The sequence below is a fragment of the Lygodium microphyllum genome, chromosome 16 (genome assembly GCF_053477565.2).
Source record: "Lygodium microphyllum isolate KBCC chromosome 16, Lygodium_microphyllum_v1.1.10, whole genome shotgun sequence".
NCBI lineage: Eukaryota > Viridiplantae > Streptophyta > Polypodiopsida > Schizaeales > Lygodiaceae > Lygodium > Lygodium microphyllum.
Genome location: NC_141150.1, coordinates 61,311,523 through 61,333,250, shown reverse-complemented (window position 1 = coordinate 61,333,250; position 21,728 = coordinate 61,311,523). Strand labels below are relative to the sequence as shown.

Sequence of the window (21,728 nt, the reverse complement as noted above, 5' to 3'; positions counted from 1 at the left end):
CATCATTGGAGATTAGCCAATCCATCCCAAGTAGACATTCATGGACACCTAGATTCATTACTCTGAACTTAACAGTTGTGGGCTCGTATTTGAGTAGGAATTCCACCTTAGCAGTTTGTGTGGTGCAAGTGATTTCTCGCCCATTTTCTAGTTCGACCAGCAAAGTGGGTGGATCCATAGTTGCTATCCCTAACGTTCTTGCATAAGATGGGGAAATGAAAGAATGATTGTTGCCATAGTCAATCAAGGTTTTGAATTTCTTACCCTAGAAGTCTGATGGTGTTTGAATCACCAAGAATTGGTGGTTCAGACCTTTCTTATGGAGAGCGGCATGAACGGTCGCCCTCTCAATCCCGGTTTCCATACATGGATCTTCTTCTTCAACTAATCCTTTAGTGGTAATATTGGAAGTTTTTGCCCTTTCCAATGCTACACGACTGCGGCCATGGGTAGCCCTGGCTTGACCTTCGAGTTTCCCTTGACTGCGGTTCCCGCCAAGCTTGGGACTTTCTCTTTTGAAGTGCCCATGTTCATTGCAATGGAAACAACACAAGATTTGATCACTTATTTGAGTGGGGACAAAGTCATTCATTGCATTTTCTCTTGGCTTCTTCCGTTGGCCTTGAGCCTATCCTTGCACCCTTTTAATTTGAGCTCTTGACAGCCCCGAATTCTGGTTTTTCTAAGCCCAAGGTCTGGACTTTGGCTGGACTTCTTGGGCAATAGGTCCTGCTCTTATCAATGCATCTTGCAAATCTGAAGGACGCATTGATTCCAACTGAGTGTTTATTGGCGGATTCAGCCCATCACAAAACTTCAAGACCTGTTGGGGGATGCTCATTGTCGGGGCGTATTTTAGCAAGGAAACAAATTTTGAGTAGTATGCTTCTAGAGATAGGCTCAAGTGCCTCAACTTAAAGAACTCATTCATCTTCTGAGTTCTATACACAGGTGGCATATACCTTCCCTGCACTGCTTCCTTTAGTTTTCCCAAGTTATTGTGCTTTAGTGACTGCTTGGCCTTTACACCATTGCTTCCACCACAGCCTAGCCTTGCTGGTGAGCTTGAGCTTAGCAATCATGGCTTGATTCATAGGTGTTGTTCCGGCTGCATTAAAATAGTCCTCCATGGATTCAATCCATATTTCAGCATCAACTTCAACAGTCTTCCCTTTTCCATCAAATTCCGGTGGTTTAATTTGTTTGAGAAGAAACTTCTTCTCTTGTACCTCTACTGGGCTTAGTGTGGAAATAGGATTCTGGATCTGCGCTTGGGGTTGTATTTGATTACCATTTAAACTTTCCTGTGTTAGGATTGCATTTACACACCCCTATATACAACTTAAATCAATGCGCACATAATTTCCATTGCAACTATGCAACCATTCAAATGAACATAAATTTCTTATTTAATCATAGGGAAGCGTAAGCCTCAAGTACAATTATTCGAGAATAGATAGGATTTGGCTGAGATGATTTTTCTTCTCAGGAGTTACATTAACGCCAGGCTAATAATTTGCTATTGGAATCAGCTACAGGGACAGAATAGTAGTATGGATTGGGGGAATGGATTCTTAGGAAGCGATAAGTCATGGGAAGTTCAGGAAATCCCTGTTTCTGATAGCCATGACGTTCATTTTGCCCCATTACTTTAATTCTATTGCCTGGTAAAATTTTAACCACCTCCTCGTAGATGTAGCAGTTTTGATCTACTTGTCGGCGTCTGATGTGTAGGGTTGAGTTCACATGATCCTCATGGAAGATGAATAACTTGATAATCTTCAAGTCTTCCAATGACTTTAACCTCTTCAGATTGTTTTGAAGATAGGTGAGTCGATTGGCATCTATGTAGCAGTAACCTACACTCCAAGTCCAATGCCTTTCCACATACATCAGTGAGGGGTTGTAGAGCCGATCTAGGATCCCCATCATGTCGAACCGTCTGCAATAGCTTGTAGATTTCATAGCTGTCCTGAACATGATATGAAATACGAGGAACTTGCTCCATGCCTCGTAAGTCTGGAAGCGGTAGCAATCCACAAGTGAGTAAAAAATGAAAACATTTTCTAATAAACACATTGCCTCACTCTTCCCGATTTTTCTCCCTAATTGTTTTAGTCATAGGTTGGCTCTGATACCACCTATAACATGACCGCCTATTGGCTGTCCAAGCACGTTTTTAGCGGTCCATCAAGAGAGGAGTCTAAGCGACGACGCCCGACACTCCCATGGAATGTCACGGGGTTTATCACCTAGGGTTTTTTGTGTCCGGCTTGCAACGGAGTGTTTACGGCCAAACTCACTAGGATCGATCTAAAACTTGAGTCCCTAGTGGTCAAGGTCTCCTGATAGCATTTTAGTGTCGCGTTTTGGACATCCTACTTTACGTAGAGATACCCAAGCCGAAGTAGACCCATGATGTACTTGATTCAAAGAGAATGGGAAACGAGAGGGATAGATGCTCCACCTCTATGCCCATAGGGCATAATCCCATTTCAATCCCCTAAAACGGCATGAATCGGGATTCTAACCTAACAATTTCTAAGCATAGGTTGTTAGTAGAACCTTGTGAGAAGCCTCCTAATTCTTTGGGACCACCCTCCCGTAGGACAGACCCATCGAGGGTTCCGTCCTCCCACTTCCCTCACTTGGCTTACTTTAGTTGTCTAATTAGCCCTATCACTTTTAGGTGCAAATGTAAAAACAGCTTCCTTAATTAGCCTTTTAAAAGGACACGGTTCGTTCACGTAATCTTATGGCACTGACATGAAAACAATTTCAAATAAGTTCCTTGGAAGTACCTAATATTAGCAATTTATCAGAGATACAAATCTTTTTCAAAAGAGACAATATCCACAATCCGTACGAATGCACTTTATTTCCACCAAGTTTCCGCCTTGCATTAGTAACAAGGGCCCCTCGAGAATCTATCTCGAGTCACGCCGATCATTTGAGTAGGACCCAAAGGCATGGAATTTATGGCCAGAGCCCCCTCTAGCATCCAAGCGTCCTTCTACGTTCAAACCAATCTACAGAGAGACCTCTCGTGGCGGATTCGGCCCACGTTTCCATCATAGCTATTTAGAACCCCCTTGGTTAGGTTTGGCGGCCAGCTGGGGGTGGTTTGGGGCGTCCTCCTAAAGTTCAACCTGATTCACTATTCTCATTTATGAGTTTGGGTTTACACAATCTCTTTATTATTTATAGAAGTAGTGTTCCTAAATTTACAAGCACAAACAAAGGTGCAGGTGAGTGCTCGAGACATATGCTAAGGTGGGGGTCCCTCTCTTGATCGTAGCGTTTGTCCTTCTTGCCTTGGCGGTAATTTCCAATATCCTTCAAGGGATAGGGAATACCTTCATTCCATCCCCTCTATGTGAAAGGAACAAGCAATTATGCAATTGGATCTATATCTGATAGTTTGCGGATGGTAGCTGTCTTAGCTTGCTAGCCTTTAAATCCAGGTTCTTATCTTGGAAGAAACGACACTCGAACTCTCTTGTATTAACGTCAGATTGTGTCATGCTTAAAGGTTATATCTTCAAGGTTGTTTTAGCTTTATCGAGGCCAGATTTAGAATAGAGACCAGTGAGTGTTTTATTTGTTTCATGGTCCCCCTATGAAGTAATAATAGATTGGCTTAATTTCTTTAAAACCTAAATAAGCTGAGTTGAGCCCTATCCTTGCGTATATAGGGTTCATTTTTATTGAACGGCCCTTGAGAAATTATTAGTTTTTTGTATGTGCGATTTATAGTTATATTCAATATGAATCCCTAGTAGCGCAACTGAAACTGATCATGATGCCACGCAATCTAGAGGCATATCTTTCCTAAGACAATGCTGCAATGCAGGCCTTTGCTTTTGGAAATTCATTTCGAGGTGCTTATGCAAAACACAAATAGAGACTTGTATTTTTCTTTTGGGTGGAGGACGTGAAGTTATCAGGCCTAATGCAAAAGTGAATCACATCCCTTTGAAGGTTTATAGGAGCCTAATACCTAGTTTAGTATTGCAAGGGCCTAGATATACTTAACTGTTATCGTAGCAATTCACGAACTTCATGTACTTCATTCAAGCCTTTACTTCTACCTTTCCAATTTCACAAATTTCACGATGCAAAGAAAAAGTACGATTTCCGCTTAACAAGGAATATACATAAGTGTCCTAACAACCCATTTTTCAATACCTTCAAGCATGTTAATGTTAGTGCATAATCTAAAGCATTACAAGCACAATCAATAAGGTCCTTGCTTTGTTTTTTTTGCATGCATGAATGCAAAATCTTTTTGCAATTTACACATTCAAAAACATGCCAAAGTGCAAGTAACACAATTTTCAATATGATAAAATGATGTAAACTAAATGGTGGTTAGTTATTATAGACTTTTGTCGAATACCTTTCTCTTCCAAATGAAGTTGGCCTATGTCCTTAAGGCCTCCCATCAGGGTAGGTCATATGGGACACAGCTGATTACCAAGTGATGCGGTTCCTTGACCAGCTCCATCGGTTGAAGCAGGATTCATGTTCGATTGGACCTTATTTTGCTTGGGAGGCATCGTATAAGTTTGGTTTTTCCTTCGTGGCTACACACACAAGTTATGAGAGAGACGACTCCACGTTGTGGAAATTCGTCCGTGAGAATCTTTTCAAAGACAGCAGGCTCAGAATTCTTCAAAGAGAGAGAAATTCCCTCTCTCTCTCTCTCTCTCTTTCTTTCTCTTCTCTCTTACTCTCTCTCTCTCTCTCTCTCTCTCTCTCTAGCAACGAACCACCTTTCCCTTCAGCCAACAACCAACGCATAGGGCCACCAACTCTAATCCTCGCCAACCTTCTTCTCCACACCTAAGCCCTTTTTATAGGGTCTTTGGGGGGGGGTTAGCAATGTATGGAGGCCCTCCCCCCACGACACGCGACAGCCCCCCTTGCCACCTCCAGGGAGTGTGGCAGCTTCCCTACCCCCTCCAGGCACGTACCAACCCCTTGCCTCTTCTTCGCCACGCGGCACCCTCCCCCGTTGACATCACGACAGCCCCCCCTCGGCACCGTCTGCCAGTTGGCGGCGTGAGTGGGGGGAATTATTCTTTTTTTTTTCAATTCATTAAAAAGGGGGGGAGATCATACGGCAGGAGGGAGGGAAAAATGTTACACAGTTGCATCAAGAAGTATTACCCTGCCATACATCCTTTGCACGAACCACCAATGATAGAACCCACGGTCAAAGTACGAGTAGCCACAATCACGGAGATTGATGATGAAGATGAGAAAGCCGTAGAACCTACTTACCTCCGCATCACAGTCTGCCAAGCAGACATGCACTGCCTATGCCTTGATTGATGAGGGAGAAGACTTCAATGTCTTAACTCATGATCATTGGAAAACCACAAGTACATCCCACTACTACCAAACTGAGCCCATATGGGGGCCGATCATACGCACTCCTAGGGAAATGTAGGACTGTAGTTTCTATCGAGTCTGAAAGCATACCAGTGATATTTTATGTGTTGCCGAACGCTAAAGATGCAGGCATAGAATCACTACTGGGTCAAACCTTTAAAAAGAAAGCTCATTGCAATGTCGATTATGAGTCTTAGCGTATCCACTTAGCCATTGGCAATGTCCACATAGTGGCAACTTTCAGCAAGGGTTGTGCGACTCCTATGAGACCCACAATGCCACCGGTAGAAACACATTTAGCCAAGTCCAAGGAGGGGGATTGTGATTTGTTAGAACCCTCCAAGCCTCTATGCCAACAACCTGCTAAGGTCAAAGTCAATGCCCATGAACCTCAGTTATGGTGGGTACCTAAACATCAGAGCATGCCGTTGATTGTTGTAGCTAACATGGTCAAGCCGCGATGGGTTCCTAAGACCCTATTGCAGGTGCAAGGCTATTATGAGGGTAATTCCTAGATATGGATCCGTAAGGCTAAAACAACCAAGAGCACTGATCAAATGCCACCCTCACACGTAACCATACCCAACCATACAACATGTCAAGGCCTAAAGCTGCAAAAACCTCGAGACACCAAGCCCATCGACTCACAACTGATTATGCCCATGAAGACCGACCAGGTCTACCAGCCCAAATCTCAGCCTGCTACTCCCAAACCATCACCACGTAACTCTACCAAGACTTAGGAAGCCGCATCCGCAAGTAATGGTGTCCCATTAGCAGTCCATTGTGCAAGAAACCCAACCGCAATCTTAAGAACAACCGAGCTAGCAATCATCTGTTGCCAAACTCTCTAGTTCTGTCAAACCTCAACCATTCGCAGGCCTTAGACCCTCCTATGAGCGAAAATCATTCTTGACACTGGTCGCAAATCTAGCCAAAGGACACAAGGGATGACATGATTGCTTGCCTCAGATGCTTAGATGCCACATTTATGTCGCGGGATCTGAGCTATGACTGCTTGGACTTGGACCTATTGCAAGAGCCCTTTGTGATAGAAGTTCATACAATGCCTTATTCATGGGACACACTCGAATTTTCATTCGTTAAAGCACCCCACTCAACTGCAGAGTTGCTCCCCACTGAGATATCTACAAAGCAATCCATCAAACAACATCTCATTACATCATACGATAAGTGAGTTACTTCTGCTATCACTGACCAAGAAATTGAGAAGTTGAAACATCTTACTGAAATCGAATCCCCGTTCTTACAGAACTGGTACGCTCTTCGATTGCAATGGGAACTCAAAGGATGCCAAATGATGACCAACGCTGAGCAGCGATGCGCAATCAAGACATTGGAGTATGACCTGACTTATGTCGCTCCAACAACTTCATATAGGGTGTTAACAACTATTCGTGGCCGACCCATGGAAAAGCACATCAAAGGACACCCTTATCTTAATCGCCTCTCCTGACAGAGGAAGAGTTACATATTATTAGCCGTATCGATTTCGGTGACTTCCTGACAAATGTCCTTACTTACATCACACATATAGGTAGCCGACCCTTCGACCTGGACCGTGAAGCTCAGTTGGAGTACAATCCAGACTTCTATGCTTGGCTCGTGCGAAAGTAAACACTCAACCCATACGCTGAATGCCCTAGGGCCGCTAGCCTTCAATCCTAGGAAGGATTCTTCTCAAATCTGAAAGGGGAGAGGATAAGGTGAGTCAAATCAAAACCAATCAAGAGGGGATAAGGTGAGTCAAGTCAGAACCAAACAAAATCAAGCAAACACATAAACACATAAGAAAAAACACACCGCTGTGAAAACCTCAGTCGACACTTAAATGCAGAAAGGAAAGAAACATGTTAATTTGCGATCGAGGAAAAATGTCACAAAATTTTTGAAATAAAGGGTGAAAAGTCTGAAAGGAAAGTTTATGTTGGAGCTTAAATGTTTTCATTCAACAAACACAAAACCTTTCTTTTTAGCAAATAACTATTTCGAAAGCACTAATGGGGGAATGATGGTTCATGACAGGAACGAAAGATGTCGCAGCAAGATCACGCTCATCGACTCCCTTTCACAAAGGAGGAGAGGACACAATATGGCATCAGCTTAGAAAACTGTGCTTATAATCAGCTAAAATTCTGCAGTATCCCCAACCTCGAGAAGGTGGTAGCCAAGGAGGAGGCCACAAGGAGAGTAGTAGAACAGTGTAACCTCTGAAGTACCTAGAGAAGTTTTCGCAGGAGCTTGACCACACAAAGTGTGTGGAATTTCTGAGAATGTACAACCCCAATCAAGAATGCAGAACGATGACTATGGAAAGAGGGGAGAATGCTAAACATGTGTAGGTGCCATTGAACCAAGCCTTGGTGGAGAAGGCACTGGGGCTGGAACCTAAGGTGGAAGAAACATAAGAGAGATGTGTATGCTATGCTAAAGATGAAGAGGGAGGATGTTTTGACAAGCGATGGCATCAACCTACAAGATATCCCCAATGCTAAGGCCCGCATGCAGGAAAAATTGGTGAACTCACTCTTCTCCATCCAGTGCTATAACTTCCTCATGCACTGAATCAGTGTGCCTATGCTAGAGAATGTGGCAATCCACGTGAATCCCCAGCCTCTAAAAACATCAAGAGGAAGAAACCTTCCTCTCGAAAGCCTCCTTCATCAGGTATGGAAGTGTGTTGACGGCCATGAACTGGAGGGCTGTAAAAGAAGCCCAACAAGGAGATGAAGGAGCGGATGAGACTCCAGATAGATCGTTGACCCACTAGGGGAAAGAGCCATTGAGTGACATGACAGAAATTGAGATAGAGAAGGAGGATCAGGAGACTCAATCTGGAAGGAAAAAGACAAAGAAGCCCACTAAAAGGACAGCTTAGAAGAAGAAACAGAATGAGGACAGGAAGAAGGAAAAAGAAGATCTAGAGAGAGCTAAAAGGGAATCCCTAAGAGAGGCCGTAGAGAGGAAGAAGAAGGAGAAGGAAGAAGCTAAAAAGCTGGCAGAAGAATCAAGGAAAACAAAGAGAGAAGAGCTACGAAAAAGGAGGCAGAGTTGAGAAAAAAGGATGAGGACATGACCGAAGCAACTCGCCGGTCCATAGAACATCAAAGTTGACTTGATGACCTAGGGGCTTTAAGTCCGCCCAGGGATGACAGACCCGGCTCAAGCACTCATGTACCCGAAGTCATATCGCCTATGGTCATCGAAGGCAAGGTTAAGGCTCCCATCCATTCCATCCTGCCCCTCTCGGTGCCCACCAGTGAAGCAACCACTTTCACTCCAAGCATCTCGGCCAGCACCGATGTGAACAGTTTTGTGGCTTGGATGCAGCACTTCATCAATAAGGAACTAGCCTAAGGAAAAGAGTGTGGAGACTATGGCCACTGGGTAGAAAAGGTAGGCCATAGATGCCGAGTCTAGGCAGGATCTGAAATACCAAAAGGTGGAAGCTTCGACCACCCAATCCTTACTACTATGATGCCACCAACAAACTATGATGAATATGTTGCTCAATTGCTCTCTTAGTTAGAGAAGGCAAAGGAGGAAAGAAAGATAGCAGTGGCCAAGTTGGAAGCAGAAAAGGAGCCAGTGGCAGCCTTCCAGCTTGAAAAGATGAGGCAAATGGCTACACAACAAAAGGAAATATTTGATCTAAAACAAAAACTAAAGGCCAAATATGACAAGGAGGAAAGCTGGCGGCAATGGCTCGCAGATAAAAATCAAGAGCTAGTGAAAATGCAGAGAGAATATAAGCTTTTAATCATGCAACATGAGGATCTAGCAACAAAAATAGGTCAGATCGAATGGGGCATGAAAGAGTTTTCCGCAAGGGAATAAGGAAGGAAGCAAGAAGAGGAGCAACACCACAAAGAGATGGAAACCATGACTAAAAAATTGAGTCTTGAAAGAGAGGAGTAGGAGAAAATGAGCAGGGAATTGGAAGACCAAGAGTAGAGACTCATGGCCCTAGTACAAAGACAAGGAGAAAGTATTGAGAAAATGAAAAAGAGAGCTGAAGAGTGGGCAAGCCAAAATGAACAAAGAGTGAAGACCTTGGTGCGTTGCCTGGCTCTTGTGGAAAAAGAGAAAGTCCTAGTAGAAAGCAGAGCAGAGGCAGCCCAAGTGGGCTTCAATACTCAACAACAAGTTTTCCTAAATACTCTCATGGATGCCACTCATGCGGAGGAAGGGGAGTCCCTTGAGGTGGTAAAGAAGAAGCTGAGAATAGCATGCAAAGCTCTGCGAGCAAGGCTACACATACCCCCACAACCCATTGCAGTTGGGCTGAGCCTTGATGAACAACACAAGTACTTGTTGTTGGCCGGCCTAACCCCCCAGGAGATTGATGCCCTGGGGTTTGTAGAGGAGATACAACATAAACATTTCCCAAGGAGTGCAACTGAGCTTCAATTTAACATGGGCAAATTCGAAGAAGAAGTGTTCCCACAACCTCCTTCACCCCACTCTGAAGAACAGCGACAGCACATCCATGGAAAGAAAAACCGCCCTAAGGGAGAAGAGAAAGAAAATGGTGGAAGAGTCCAGACAAAGATTAAATGCTGACCCTATGGCACATCCATCCGCAACTCTTCCACCATGCCCAAGTGACTTGCTGGCCAGTTTCCATGTAGAACTCCTAGTCTATGAGAGAAAAGAAAAAGAGAAACAGCCTTTGAACTTCAGCTTCCTTCTCCCCAATGGCCTGCGTAGAGTCCTTCCCCTTAAAATAGTGGACGAGGTGATCGGCATCGGAAGCCGGCTGGGCCAATAATGGCTAGAAGAAAGAGAGAAGAATCCCACCCTCTGGGGCACCGAGGATGCAGAGTACTGGCAAAATAAGGTTTTTGAAGTGCCTCGATCTGTGCCTGGATACGAGTGCCAGCCACTATGGCAAAGACACATCTGCGATGACAATGTGTTCTCATGGATGGCTTTTTGTAATACCCTCCCTTCAGAGAGAAACAACCCCACCTTCATTGCGTATCCTCATAGGGTAGGAGTAGACTTTGATGTAAACATCCATGGCCGCTACAACTTCCCCATCATATATAACCCCCGTACTACCACCTTAGCACAAGCCCTCACTTTCACCTTGGACAGCCTAGATGCTACCATGACTCGCTTTATTGCTAACTTCTCCTCTTGTCCCAATCACGCCTTCATTACCACATGCAACTACCTTAGACTATTAAAAATGTTACTTAGGCAAGATCCCACCCCCACAGAACGTGGTCTCCCCCCACCCTTTTTTTATCCTAACGCCATAGATAGATGCACGATGACCCACCTAATGATATGAGCCAGCCTTCTACCTTCGTTCTGCCTTGCTATTCTCGAGGATATGAGTGATAGCCAATTCACCCGCTGTAACCACGTATTCCTCTCCACTACCTCTCTTCATCTCCGCTTGAACCTTAAAAGTTTCATGCAGAGTTGGAAATTTTTGAGTTACTCCATTAAATCCCCTTCACCACCACCTTCTGATAATGATAACCAGCAATTAGCTACTGCCCGAATTAAACCTCGGCAAGTTTTTTTTTTAAGAGCAAACAAATAATAATGAAAGGAGCACGGGACGTGTCCAAACACAAGTCACGGCACATAGCTCACAGTCACTGTACTTAGGGGTCCTCAAGTTAGGCACGTTTGGTGGCCTCGGTCGACCGACTCTGTTCCTAACCCCCTAACCCTTTTTGCCTCCCCACTTCATGCTTAGGGCACCCCAAGGGTAGGACATACCTAGGGAGATAACACTCACCTATGGTTAGACCTGTCACCCTAAGCTATACACACCGCATCTCCCTTTGCACGAACGGGGTCCTCAAGTGTGGGACATCACCCAGGCTTACCTAGGGTTAGACCCAAGTCCCTATTCCACTAGCACGAGCATAGAGCACTGCACAACGAGGTAGACACTCCCCTTAGGTCAAGCACTTTCTCCTTTCAAGTACAACAAGATGCTGCAAACCACCAACTTCAGAGGCCCCCATCATCCACTTGACACCCCTTGGGTTCTCCATCCAAATCATTACCAAAGCTTCCCAATCAAAAAGAGTCCACATGTGGCCCTATCATCACCCCACCAACCACTTGCCTAGACCCCACCCTTCCACAACAAAGAGCTCAAAGTGCCATGGGACTGGCACCCATCTCGGAGGGGGGTAATGTTAACCTTAGTTCGAAATGGCAAAAATATGAAACAAGGAGCGGAAAAATGACAAAAAAAGAGAAAAGGCACATAGGCAGCCCCTAAAGCTAAGCTAAGGCAAAAAGCACAATATTAAATGGAAGGTGACTCAACAAAACTCTAAAAACTCTTGTAAAAGAGTGTCAGGCTCCCTCCTGTGACATTTGTAAAAGAATAGACAAGTGTAGGCTTAAGGCATGAGGCAAGAAGAAGGAAACAGGAAAAAGGACCTTGCCACAACGGTCGGTCATGTAAAAAGGGATGGGTGCCCATGGGATTTTGGGGGTTTTTATATAAAGTTCAAAAAATGAATGGAAGCTCATTCTTTGATGTGTGGCTAACAAGAGACCTTTCTCCTTGTCTTCTTCTGTTCACCTTGATTGTGTGTGTGCTCTTGAGAGAGGGAGAGTGGGAGTGTGAGGGAGTGAGTGCGTGGAAGTGAGGGATCAAGAGGGTAAAGCTCTTCACCATCTCGCCTTCTCTTCTTCTCTTCTCTTCTCTTTTCTCGCACGCACAAAGCTATGGTGGATGGAGCTTGATGGAGGAGGCTTGAGGATGCTTGAGCTAGCAACTAGGATCGTGGAGCTACCGGTATGTGTAAAGGAGAAGGCAACTTATTTCGACATTGAGTTAAGCTCACTACATTGATCAACATCAAAATTTATTCAAAATGACTAAGAATTGACAAAATCAGTCGATCACTTGCAGCTTACTATCCAGTAGAGACACTAATTGACTATCGTATGTGTGTGTGTGTGTGTGTGTGTGTGTGTGTGTGTGTGTGTGTGAGTGAATAATTTCATTGAAGATTGCACATTGCATTGTAGGCACTTGGGTGCATGAGAAAAGTCAAAAGCCTGATTGTGCACAGCTCACCTTGCATTGCACCATCTGAGCATGAATAGGTGGCATAAACAAGCGAAGTGATTTCATTAACAAGGAACACACTAAAGGGGAATTAAGTTAAGAAACAAACCCACTAGTAGGAATTGCAACATCCCTGGGACCACAAGGACAAACCAAGAAACCCAACATGAAAGGTAAATAGCCTTAAACCACTTGAGAACTGAGTGAAGAAAGGAATAGACCATGATTAAAGATGTGCCCTTAGCTAACCTAATTACCGTAATAGACATCTTGGTGGTTCAAGAGACTGCCAACATGGCAGCTGCTAGTATGGAGACAGGCAGCCAAGATCTTGACCTACATGATTTTCAAGTCCACATATAGCAACTCATATCGATACAATTATCAAATAAAAATATCACACCATGAGAGATCCACAAATGAAATCATAGCCAATCTCGAGGAGGAGAGGAGGCTAGGAAGAGTTTCCCTGCAATGCTTAGCCAAATATAACTAGGAGAAATGTGCTCAGAGGCTACACTAAGAAATAGAGCTTAACAAGGTCTAATGAGTTCTAGCCATCGTAGGCAGGAACTGAGCCTGGAAATGCCAAAAGGAAGAGAGCGTTATAGGCTGATTTTATGTTGAGTAAGCTTCTCACAAAGTGACTGCTAGATAATAGTGCTGGAGAGCAAAAGCAGCTCTAGCAACTTCGTTGCTAGCTAGATTGGGGATCACCCAAAATGCTGGAAGCCAGACCAAGATATGGATTTGCTATATTGGAAGTGGATTAGAGTTTCTTGTGGGTGGATGCATGGTGACGACTCTAATCCAAAGAGAAAGAAAGCATCATGCAAGAGGTGGAGTGGTATCCCTCTTCATAGGACCTCTCGACCGGCATCACCCAACATCACATAGACTCTATAACATGAAAGGTAGATCTCTCTCTCTCTCTCTCTCTCTCTCTCTCTCTCTCTCTCTCTCTCTCTCTCTCTCTCTCTCTCTCATACGTCTTGCAAGCAACAGTACAAGGAATGGGCCACTAAAAGGGACCCCAAAAACCAGTGTTTTCAACCACCATGTGGCAATCGAGGCATTCCAGGTCACCCCCAGTGTTCACAAAAAACGAGGTTTAAAGTAAAATGAATTTCAATTTTACAAAAATCACCTTTAAAAATACAAATAAAAGGTTTAGTGAATTTTATAAAAAAGGAGACAAAAATTATTTGCATGTAAAATAATATCTAGACCAGTAAATAAATATAAATATTGATTGGACATGGATTTTTGAATTGATATTATATTCATAAAACATATTTAAATGGTATGTATGATAAATATAATTATTAAATATTAAATATATAAATTTAAATTATTAAGAATGCATGAGTTATGAGGCACAACTCATGGCTTAACACTTGACATGTTTAATTATTAATTATTAAAAATATGAACAAAAAATTATTTATTAGGCGTTAATAGTCTAGGGTGGTTTGGGCAGTGTATTGAAGTTTGGAAATTGGAAATTAGAATAGGTAGATTCTAGATAGTAGAATGGGAAGGGTGGGCAGCATCCAAAGTGAGTTGTGAGTTGTGACCAATTTTTTAAATTATTGTTTCACTCCCATCTCCTTGAGTCCTTGGCATTTTTCATCTTCCAGGCTCTAGCTCATTCAACTCCTTGAGTCCAACTTCTCCACCTCTATCATCTGTTGCTTGCATTTTCATCTTCACCGCCCTCCATCTTCATCTTCGGCTCTCCATTTCCATGTTCATCTTCATCTCCTCTCCTCTACTCTCCCTCATCTTCATCGCCCTCCATCTTCATCTTTGGATCCTCCAATGGCTGCGGGCGCCTCCATCTTCATCTTCAACTCTCTATCTTCATCTTCATCTTCATCTCCTCTCCTCTCCTCTACTCTCTCTCATCTTCATCGCCCTCCATCTTCATCTTTGGCTCTCCATCTTCATCTCCTATCCCTCATCTTCATCACCCTCCATCTTCATCTTTGGCTCCTCTTCCAGTGACCGGGCTTGCTTCTTCTTCAACTCCTCATGTGCTTCTCCTCCCCCTCCATATCCATCTTCGGTTCCTCCTCCATTTTTCATCAACTGCCTGTTGCCCTACCTCAAGCGGCCCAGCATCGAGCAACCTCCTCACTCGCCCTCCATCTTCGTCTTCGGCTACTCCTCCTCGATTCTCCTCTAGTCGCTCGTCGTGTCCAGCGGCCTCCTCGCCCTCCATCTTCATCTTTGGCCCCTCCTAGCAGCCTCCTCGCCCTCTTTCTTCATCTGCGGCTCCTCCTCCTCGATCCTCCTCCAACGGCCCAGTGTCTTAATGGCTGAGCTCTTCATCCTCCTCACCCTCCATCTTCATCTTCGACTCCAGCGGGGTACTTCCTCTTCAGCTCCTCCTCCTCCTCCCACTCCATCTCCATCTCCATCTTTGGCTCCTCCTCCTCCTCCATCTTCCTTCGACACCTGTTGCCCTTTGTCCCCCATCGAAATTTTCAAAATGTAAAATTATTTGGTAGAAGGTTTTTGACAATTAAATTATGAGCTTAATATAAAATACCTTGAAATTTTAGTCAATAAATTTATAAACTTGAAGGATCGAAAAAATTTACAAGTCCACACATCCAAAGGTTTTTGTATTGTCTGTAAAAAATGTATTTCTCAGTGGTCACCACATATTTGGAGTGGCGTGGAAGACCGTGCCAAGTCCTAGAATCTCCGGGCTGCAGTCATGTCACCGTGACCACACGTGGTGGCACGGACTTCTGCGACCCTGCCTAAGTCCAGATACTGCAGGACTCTCGGCTCTTAATGTCACCGTGATCGATGAGGACGCATTTGTCGGTTGTGCGCGCGTGTGCATCATAATGTAGCCCAGAGTCGTATCAAACACCCGTGAAGGGCGAGACTTCTTATGGCAGTGCTGATGATGTGACGGTGTAAGCGGGGCCGGAGCCTAATATTAGCCTTCACTAACTCGGCAGGGGACCTGGTCATCACCGATGTAGCCACCATTAATTAGCGCTGGTGTAAGTCGACTTGCCTTGCGTTTATCACCACACGACCATATAATTATAACCATATCCCTAAAGCCAACGCACAGTTTTCTACCACGTCCTTGTCGAGAAGAAGGTTCTCTTCTATCGGATTTGACTTTGCAGAGAGGTCATTTAGCTTGTGCAAGTTGTTTGCTAACTGTATATCTATGTTGCCTTTCGGGATTCCGGCCGAGCTCTTCGTATATCTATGTTGCCTCTCTGTATAGATGAACACCCTAGAAAGTAACAAATTCTTTTTGTTTGATTTTTGTATAGTTATATGCAACCTTCATGCTTGTGATGTGTTGCATGTAATTTGTATGAAAGCACTCATATAGATCAGAATATCAACCTCTCTCTCTTTCTCTCTCTCTCTCTCTCTCTCTCTCTCTCTCTCTCTCTCTCTCTCTTACACATGTATAAAAGGCCATATATGCATTTGCATCAAAGAGTACATAGACACATATATACATGCAATGACCATGCACCAAACTTATAGACTTGTATCTATACTTGCTCTCCACAACAATTAGAAACAATTAGAAACAACTTGTATCCTTGGATGTTACAATGAGAAATAACATTCCTACAGTGAAACGAACCACAAATAAAAGATATATGAGCCACACCACAAATTTAAGTTTGTCCAACCATTGCATGCAAACTCTCAATAATTAATAACCCACATAGGTGAAGCAAAGCCCGAAACCAAAGTTTCTTCTAGAGACTTCACCAATAACCTTGCACCACAATTTCAAGTATCAACAAACCACAAAATGTCACTCCTTCATTGTGCCTATGCATCTACATCCAAATATCACAAAAAAAATTACAGTTTTCGTAGGGTCTAACCAAAACCAAGCTTTCTTTTCTTTGAGAAATCACTGGGAAATTTTCCACTCTCCAATATAGCATGGCCAGGCGAAGCAAGTCTGATTGCCACTCTTCGTCTTGTTGATGGTACAGGGGACATAATAGTATTTCCACTCTCCAATATAGCATGGCTGGGCGAAGCAAGTCTGATCGCCACTCTTCGTCTTGTTGACGGTACAGGGGACTTAACATTAAAACAACAATACCTGCTATGCGCAATAGCTAGAAGTAGCTCTACATGATCATTTGATGTTACAATCAGAAATAACATTACTACGCTGAAATGAACCACAAAGTGTAAGCATATCCAAGCATCAAATACAGATAGGTGAAGCAAAGCCCAAAACCAAATCTTGCTCCAGAGCCGAAAACTTTGTACCATAAATCCAAGTATCAACAAACCACGAAGTACCACTTCTTGATTATACCTATGATAAATAGATATAGATACATCTATATCCAAACGCTACAAAGATGTTGAAACTTTCCATCAGGCCTAACCAAAATAAAGCTTTCTTTTCTTTGAGGAATCACTGGGAAAAATCCCATTCTCCAACACAGTATGCTCAGGAGAAGCAAGTCCCATTGCCACTCTTCGTCCCAGTGATGGTACAGGGGACATGATAGTCTTTCCTCTCTTTCTTGCACCTAAAATTTTAAAAGCTCACAACGTAAACATGAACCATGTGAGATCGCCGAAACCTCTTGTCTTGCTCAACTTCACCCATATGCACTCGAAAGCACTGAGTATACCCACAATGCACCACCTCAATAAAGACTGGAAGTAAAATCTCTATGTTGACATCATCATACAAACGCTCAATGACCCTTGCAAGCGCTCTTCTTATAATATCATCTGTTGTCACTGCGCGCAAGTCACACTGCAGTTCCTTCTGATACTCAGAAGCTAGATAATAACCCCAGCTTGGAGTAGGCATATGCAAAAGTTAAGCAAACACTTATATACAGTGTAGGGAATATATACTCAATTACCATCGAGTATATGCCAACCGAATACAGCTTTGAGACTATCTCACATACACACGAAGCAAGGACTACAAAGCCATCAAAATTCAATAGATACATCTCTAAAAAAATTCATCTCCGTATGGATCTTTGCAAAAAAGCAATGCACCTCATTGCATCTTCTGAAGTACCTCCTTGTACACAATGTTCGTCGTGACATTCATAGTGCTTTCATCCCCATCCAATAACACCCTCACACCACATGAGGATTTCACCCTTGAAAATGCAACATACAACTGTCCATGTGTAAATACTGGTGTCTTTAAGTAAAGACCAACAACAGATAATGTCTGGCCTTGCGACTTATTGATCGTCATAGCAAACGTCAATCGAATAGGAAATTGCCTCTGCCTCATAGCAAATGGAAATTGCAAGGTGCTAGGAATAAAACTAATCCTAGGAATAAAAACTCGTTCCCCTACATTTTTCCCTGTTATTATTTCAGCATCTATCACCGCGGACACTTCACCGTATACACTATTAACCAAGGTTTCAATAGAGCACCCTTTCAATACCATGCTAGATGGAATATGTAACTTATCACAATTCTCTGTAATACCCACTCCATCCCCTATCCCTTGAATCCAAGCAACAAATCCATTATCCATTACACCACCAACGGTTGACATCCTCATATTCCCAGACAACCTTAGCACCTTAACATACTGCCATAAAGGAGAGCAACATAGTGCCGCATTAGCAATATTTTCACGGGAGCCCTTCATCATGACAGGCAGGATTTGCCTAAAATCACCCCCAAGCAAAGTAACCTTTCCACCAAATGGTTTATTATAGCTCATAATATCTCTTAAAGTTCTATCAATAGCTTCAAATGCAAACCTGTGCATCATGGGAGCCTCATCCCATAAAATAAGGCTCGATTGCCTGAACAGTTGAGCAAGATTGCTCTGAACAAGAATATTACAGGTGGATTGATTACATAGATCCAATGGAATTTTAAATCTCAAGTTAGCAGTACGACCGCCCTGCAGAAGCAAAGCAGCAATGCCAGATGATGCCGTTGCCAATGCTACATGACCATCACTGCACAACCTGGCAAGCAAACACTTGTAAAGAAATGTCTTTCCAGACCCACCAGGACCATCCCAAAAAAAAACATCCCCAAAGTTTCCACCAATGGCACCTGTAACTGCATTATATGCAACCCTCTGTCCATCATTCAACAATGCCTCCATACAAACACAAACTCTACGTTGCTCCAGTATATCATATGCATATTCGTCTTCTAAAAGAGGGTTAGCACACAACTGAGAATTTGTTAGATGAGGTTCTGGCAATCCATCAAAGTCAAATAATCTTCGCCCATGTTGTTGCAAAAGATCCTGAAGATGCAATAAAGCCCTCTTTGATGCCTCTTGTTGTAGAACTGCAAAAGATATATGCTCATGCTCTAGCTGTAACTTATATTAAATATCCTCCACCATCGGTGACATAAACCTATCCCAGAGCTGATCAGGCTGCGCAGGCTCATAGAAGACCAAAATTGCAGCAAACAAAGCATGCAACTGGGCACTAATCTGTATAGATGCAGCCTCTTCCAAGCACACAACACACTCATCATCACCCTCTAACATGCCCTTTGCAATGTAGGCTTCCTTAAAGGCGTTGTACACCACGTTGCCAACAGTACGCAAATCATCAAAAGACATACATCCTGGAGACACTGTCAAGAGCATTCGCAAGTAATAATGCTCACCAGATGTGGGTGGCACAAAGTATATTCGACCATACATATTTCTATGCTTTCTCTTCATCCATACCTTTCGTTGTGCATTCCACACCCAATACACTAGGAAGTCTTGATACCGAATAGCTCGAGCCTCTGGATGAATAGGATTGCACACAAACCATTCCGTAAAAGTAGTTTTCCTGATATCTTTATCCTGCATAACATCTGATATATTGTCTGTATCTTGAAACACCATATAATTCTCATCAGGCAAGTGCACCTGCAACCGCTGTATATCAGGCTTCTCATTGTGCAATGCATAGTCATATATTCGCCAACACACTTTCGAAGCAGAAACATACCATGCATCTAAATAACTCTCGATCTCATCCACTTCACGAATGGTCGTACCATTTAACCCTGAGTTTCCAACAGAAAATTTGATCGTTGCACGATCATGTCCCTTGTATGTATACTTATACAAATATTTAACAGCTACCAAACTATTGAGCACACCTCAACATTTATATGTGCATTGTATTTTTTACTCAAGTACGGATTGTATGGAACAATCCATCGATTATCAATAGTATTACCCTTTATTGTGACTGTCTTTCCATCATCTCGTCTTCTATAAACAGGATAGCCAGAGCTATCAACAGTTTTTACATTCACAAACCTTCGAGGGAATTTTTTAGTGCATTGACCATTGCGCATGCAAGGGCTCTTGGGATTCATTACACCGCAAGGACCATGGACATTGCATTTTGAGATAGTTTCAAACAAAGCTGAAAACCTTGCTCTATCAAAAAACTCAGCACAAATAAATCTATCATAATGGCATCCTTCATAGGGTTTAAAAGGATGCTCCAAAATTAGCAAAGTATGAGAATGTGGTAGCCCCCGCTTTTGAAACTCAATCACATTAACATAGCCTGCAACATTTCCAAACACATTCCTTTTCAACAATGTATGCATCATATCAGCATGTTTTTTATGGAATACCCGAGCAGTCAAATCAGGACGATTATAAGCAGTCTGTCCAGGCAACAAAGCATGAGTTATCTCTAACCACTTTGGATTGCATGTCATCGTTATAAACAGATCAGGTTTTCCCTTACTTCGCACTATAGCCATGGCATCCTGATACAACTGATACATGTGTCTTGGCCCACCAGTAAAAGAAGATGGCAAAACCACCCTTTTTCCAATAGAGGCACCAACAATCCCTGTGGGCCCATCATCCATCACTCCCACCATATCTGCTAAGCCCTTATAAACTTTTGAGCGTAAAACTAATTGATTTTGATGACATCAAGCTAACCTACATTGCTCTATACTACAATAAGCATCAATAATAAATTGTTGCAACAATCGGCCACCGCGCAACATGCACACCTCAGTGTCCTCACGCACTTGTAGTCGAAATGCATAAAATTGCATCTGAGTAACACAATCCTTATTAGACAATCCATGTATATTAATTGGAACATTAACATCACTATAAGGTACCTTTACATGCTAACCATCATCACCCATAGGAAAAAGAAGAACGTATAGCATTGGCATATATGCCCTATGCAAGTTTGAAATAGCAATACATCGTCCATCCCGACTATAAACATGTATGTCTCGACGATCAAGAGTATTCTCATCGCCTTGTCTTGGCATGATAGCTGCAACCTCAGTTGCCACTGGAGCTGAGTATTGTCTATTAGCATGTTGAACCCCAAAAATAGTCATTCTCAAATCATGCAAGGGATTGTTTTGCAATTGCATACCCACGGATCTAAAAGCTTGTGCATATGCATCATAGACTGAAGCTCCCCAAGCAAGTTTGGCAATAAATTAGGCATAACATCCAAGCGATTAGATAACTCATGCTCAGTATCATAAACATAAAGTTGTGCAAATCTTGGCATTTCCTGTCGTTGCACATTAGGAATCAAAGGGCCTATACGATGATAAATGGAGCCATGCACTCTAAAGGTATAAGAATTTCCTACAACAGACAAAAGCTCATCAACATTAGCACCAAGCGACACAAATGCAAGAGCACTATTATATGCTCGTATATTATTTTTAAATACTATGCTTTGAGGATGCATACCATGCAACAAATCATGCAATAGTTGTGGTGGATATTGTAACCGTGGCAACATTACTTTTCCATTTTGACAACAATGTTTACCAAACAAAACTGACCCCTGCACTTGAGCCTCACATCTCCACAATTTAGCCGAACATCGCTCACACATCTCAGAAAGACTCCCCATGGAATGCATAATCGGGTCTTGAAATAGCAATATTGTAGTTGCAGGATGAATATCCATTGCAGGCAAAGCATGTAAAATGGAGCAAAAAACCCCATTTCGAGCACTAAAGGTTGGAGCATTATTGACACGTGACTCATTAATCATAGCATCTCCTAGGTTTTGGTGATTTTCAGCATCACAATTATAATAATTAGCAAACTGCTGCTCAATCAAACTGTGAAGTCCCTCACGAATCAAGCTATCATGATTTAGAGCCCCTCCTTGCAAAACGTTCTGGCACTCAACTATAGTAGAACACATCTCTTGATACCCCCTCCGGTCATGTCTTGCCATTTGAGCCCTAAGCCTAGCAATCTGTC

At 43.0% G+C, this 21,728-nt stretch overlaps 1 protein-coding gene across 1 annotated transcript in view; it reads right to left on the bottom strand.

Moving 5' to 3' along the window:
• LOC148022901 (uncharacterized) overlaps positions 1-20,353 on the bottom strand; it is a 39,657-nt gene extending 19,304 nt beyond the window's left edge. The window contains exons 1-5 of the mRNA XM_087695271.1: positions 20,269-20,353; positions 20,099-20,160; positions 18,862-19,556; positions 18,289-18,456; positions 17,535-17,619 (exon numbers count right to left, since the gene is read on the bottom strand). Of these exons, the coding sequence (XP_087551397.1) occupies positions 17,535-17,619; positions 18,289-18,456; positions 18,862-19,556; positions 20,099-20,160; positions 20,269-20,353 (1,095 nt within the window). The remainder of the gene's footprint in view (positions 1-17,534; positions 17,620-18,288; positions 18,457-18,861; positions 19,557-20,098; positions 20,161-20,268) is intronic.
• Positions 20,354-21,728: the final 1,375 nt, after the last annotated feature.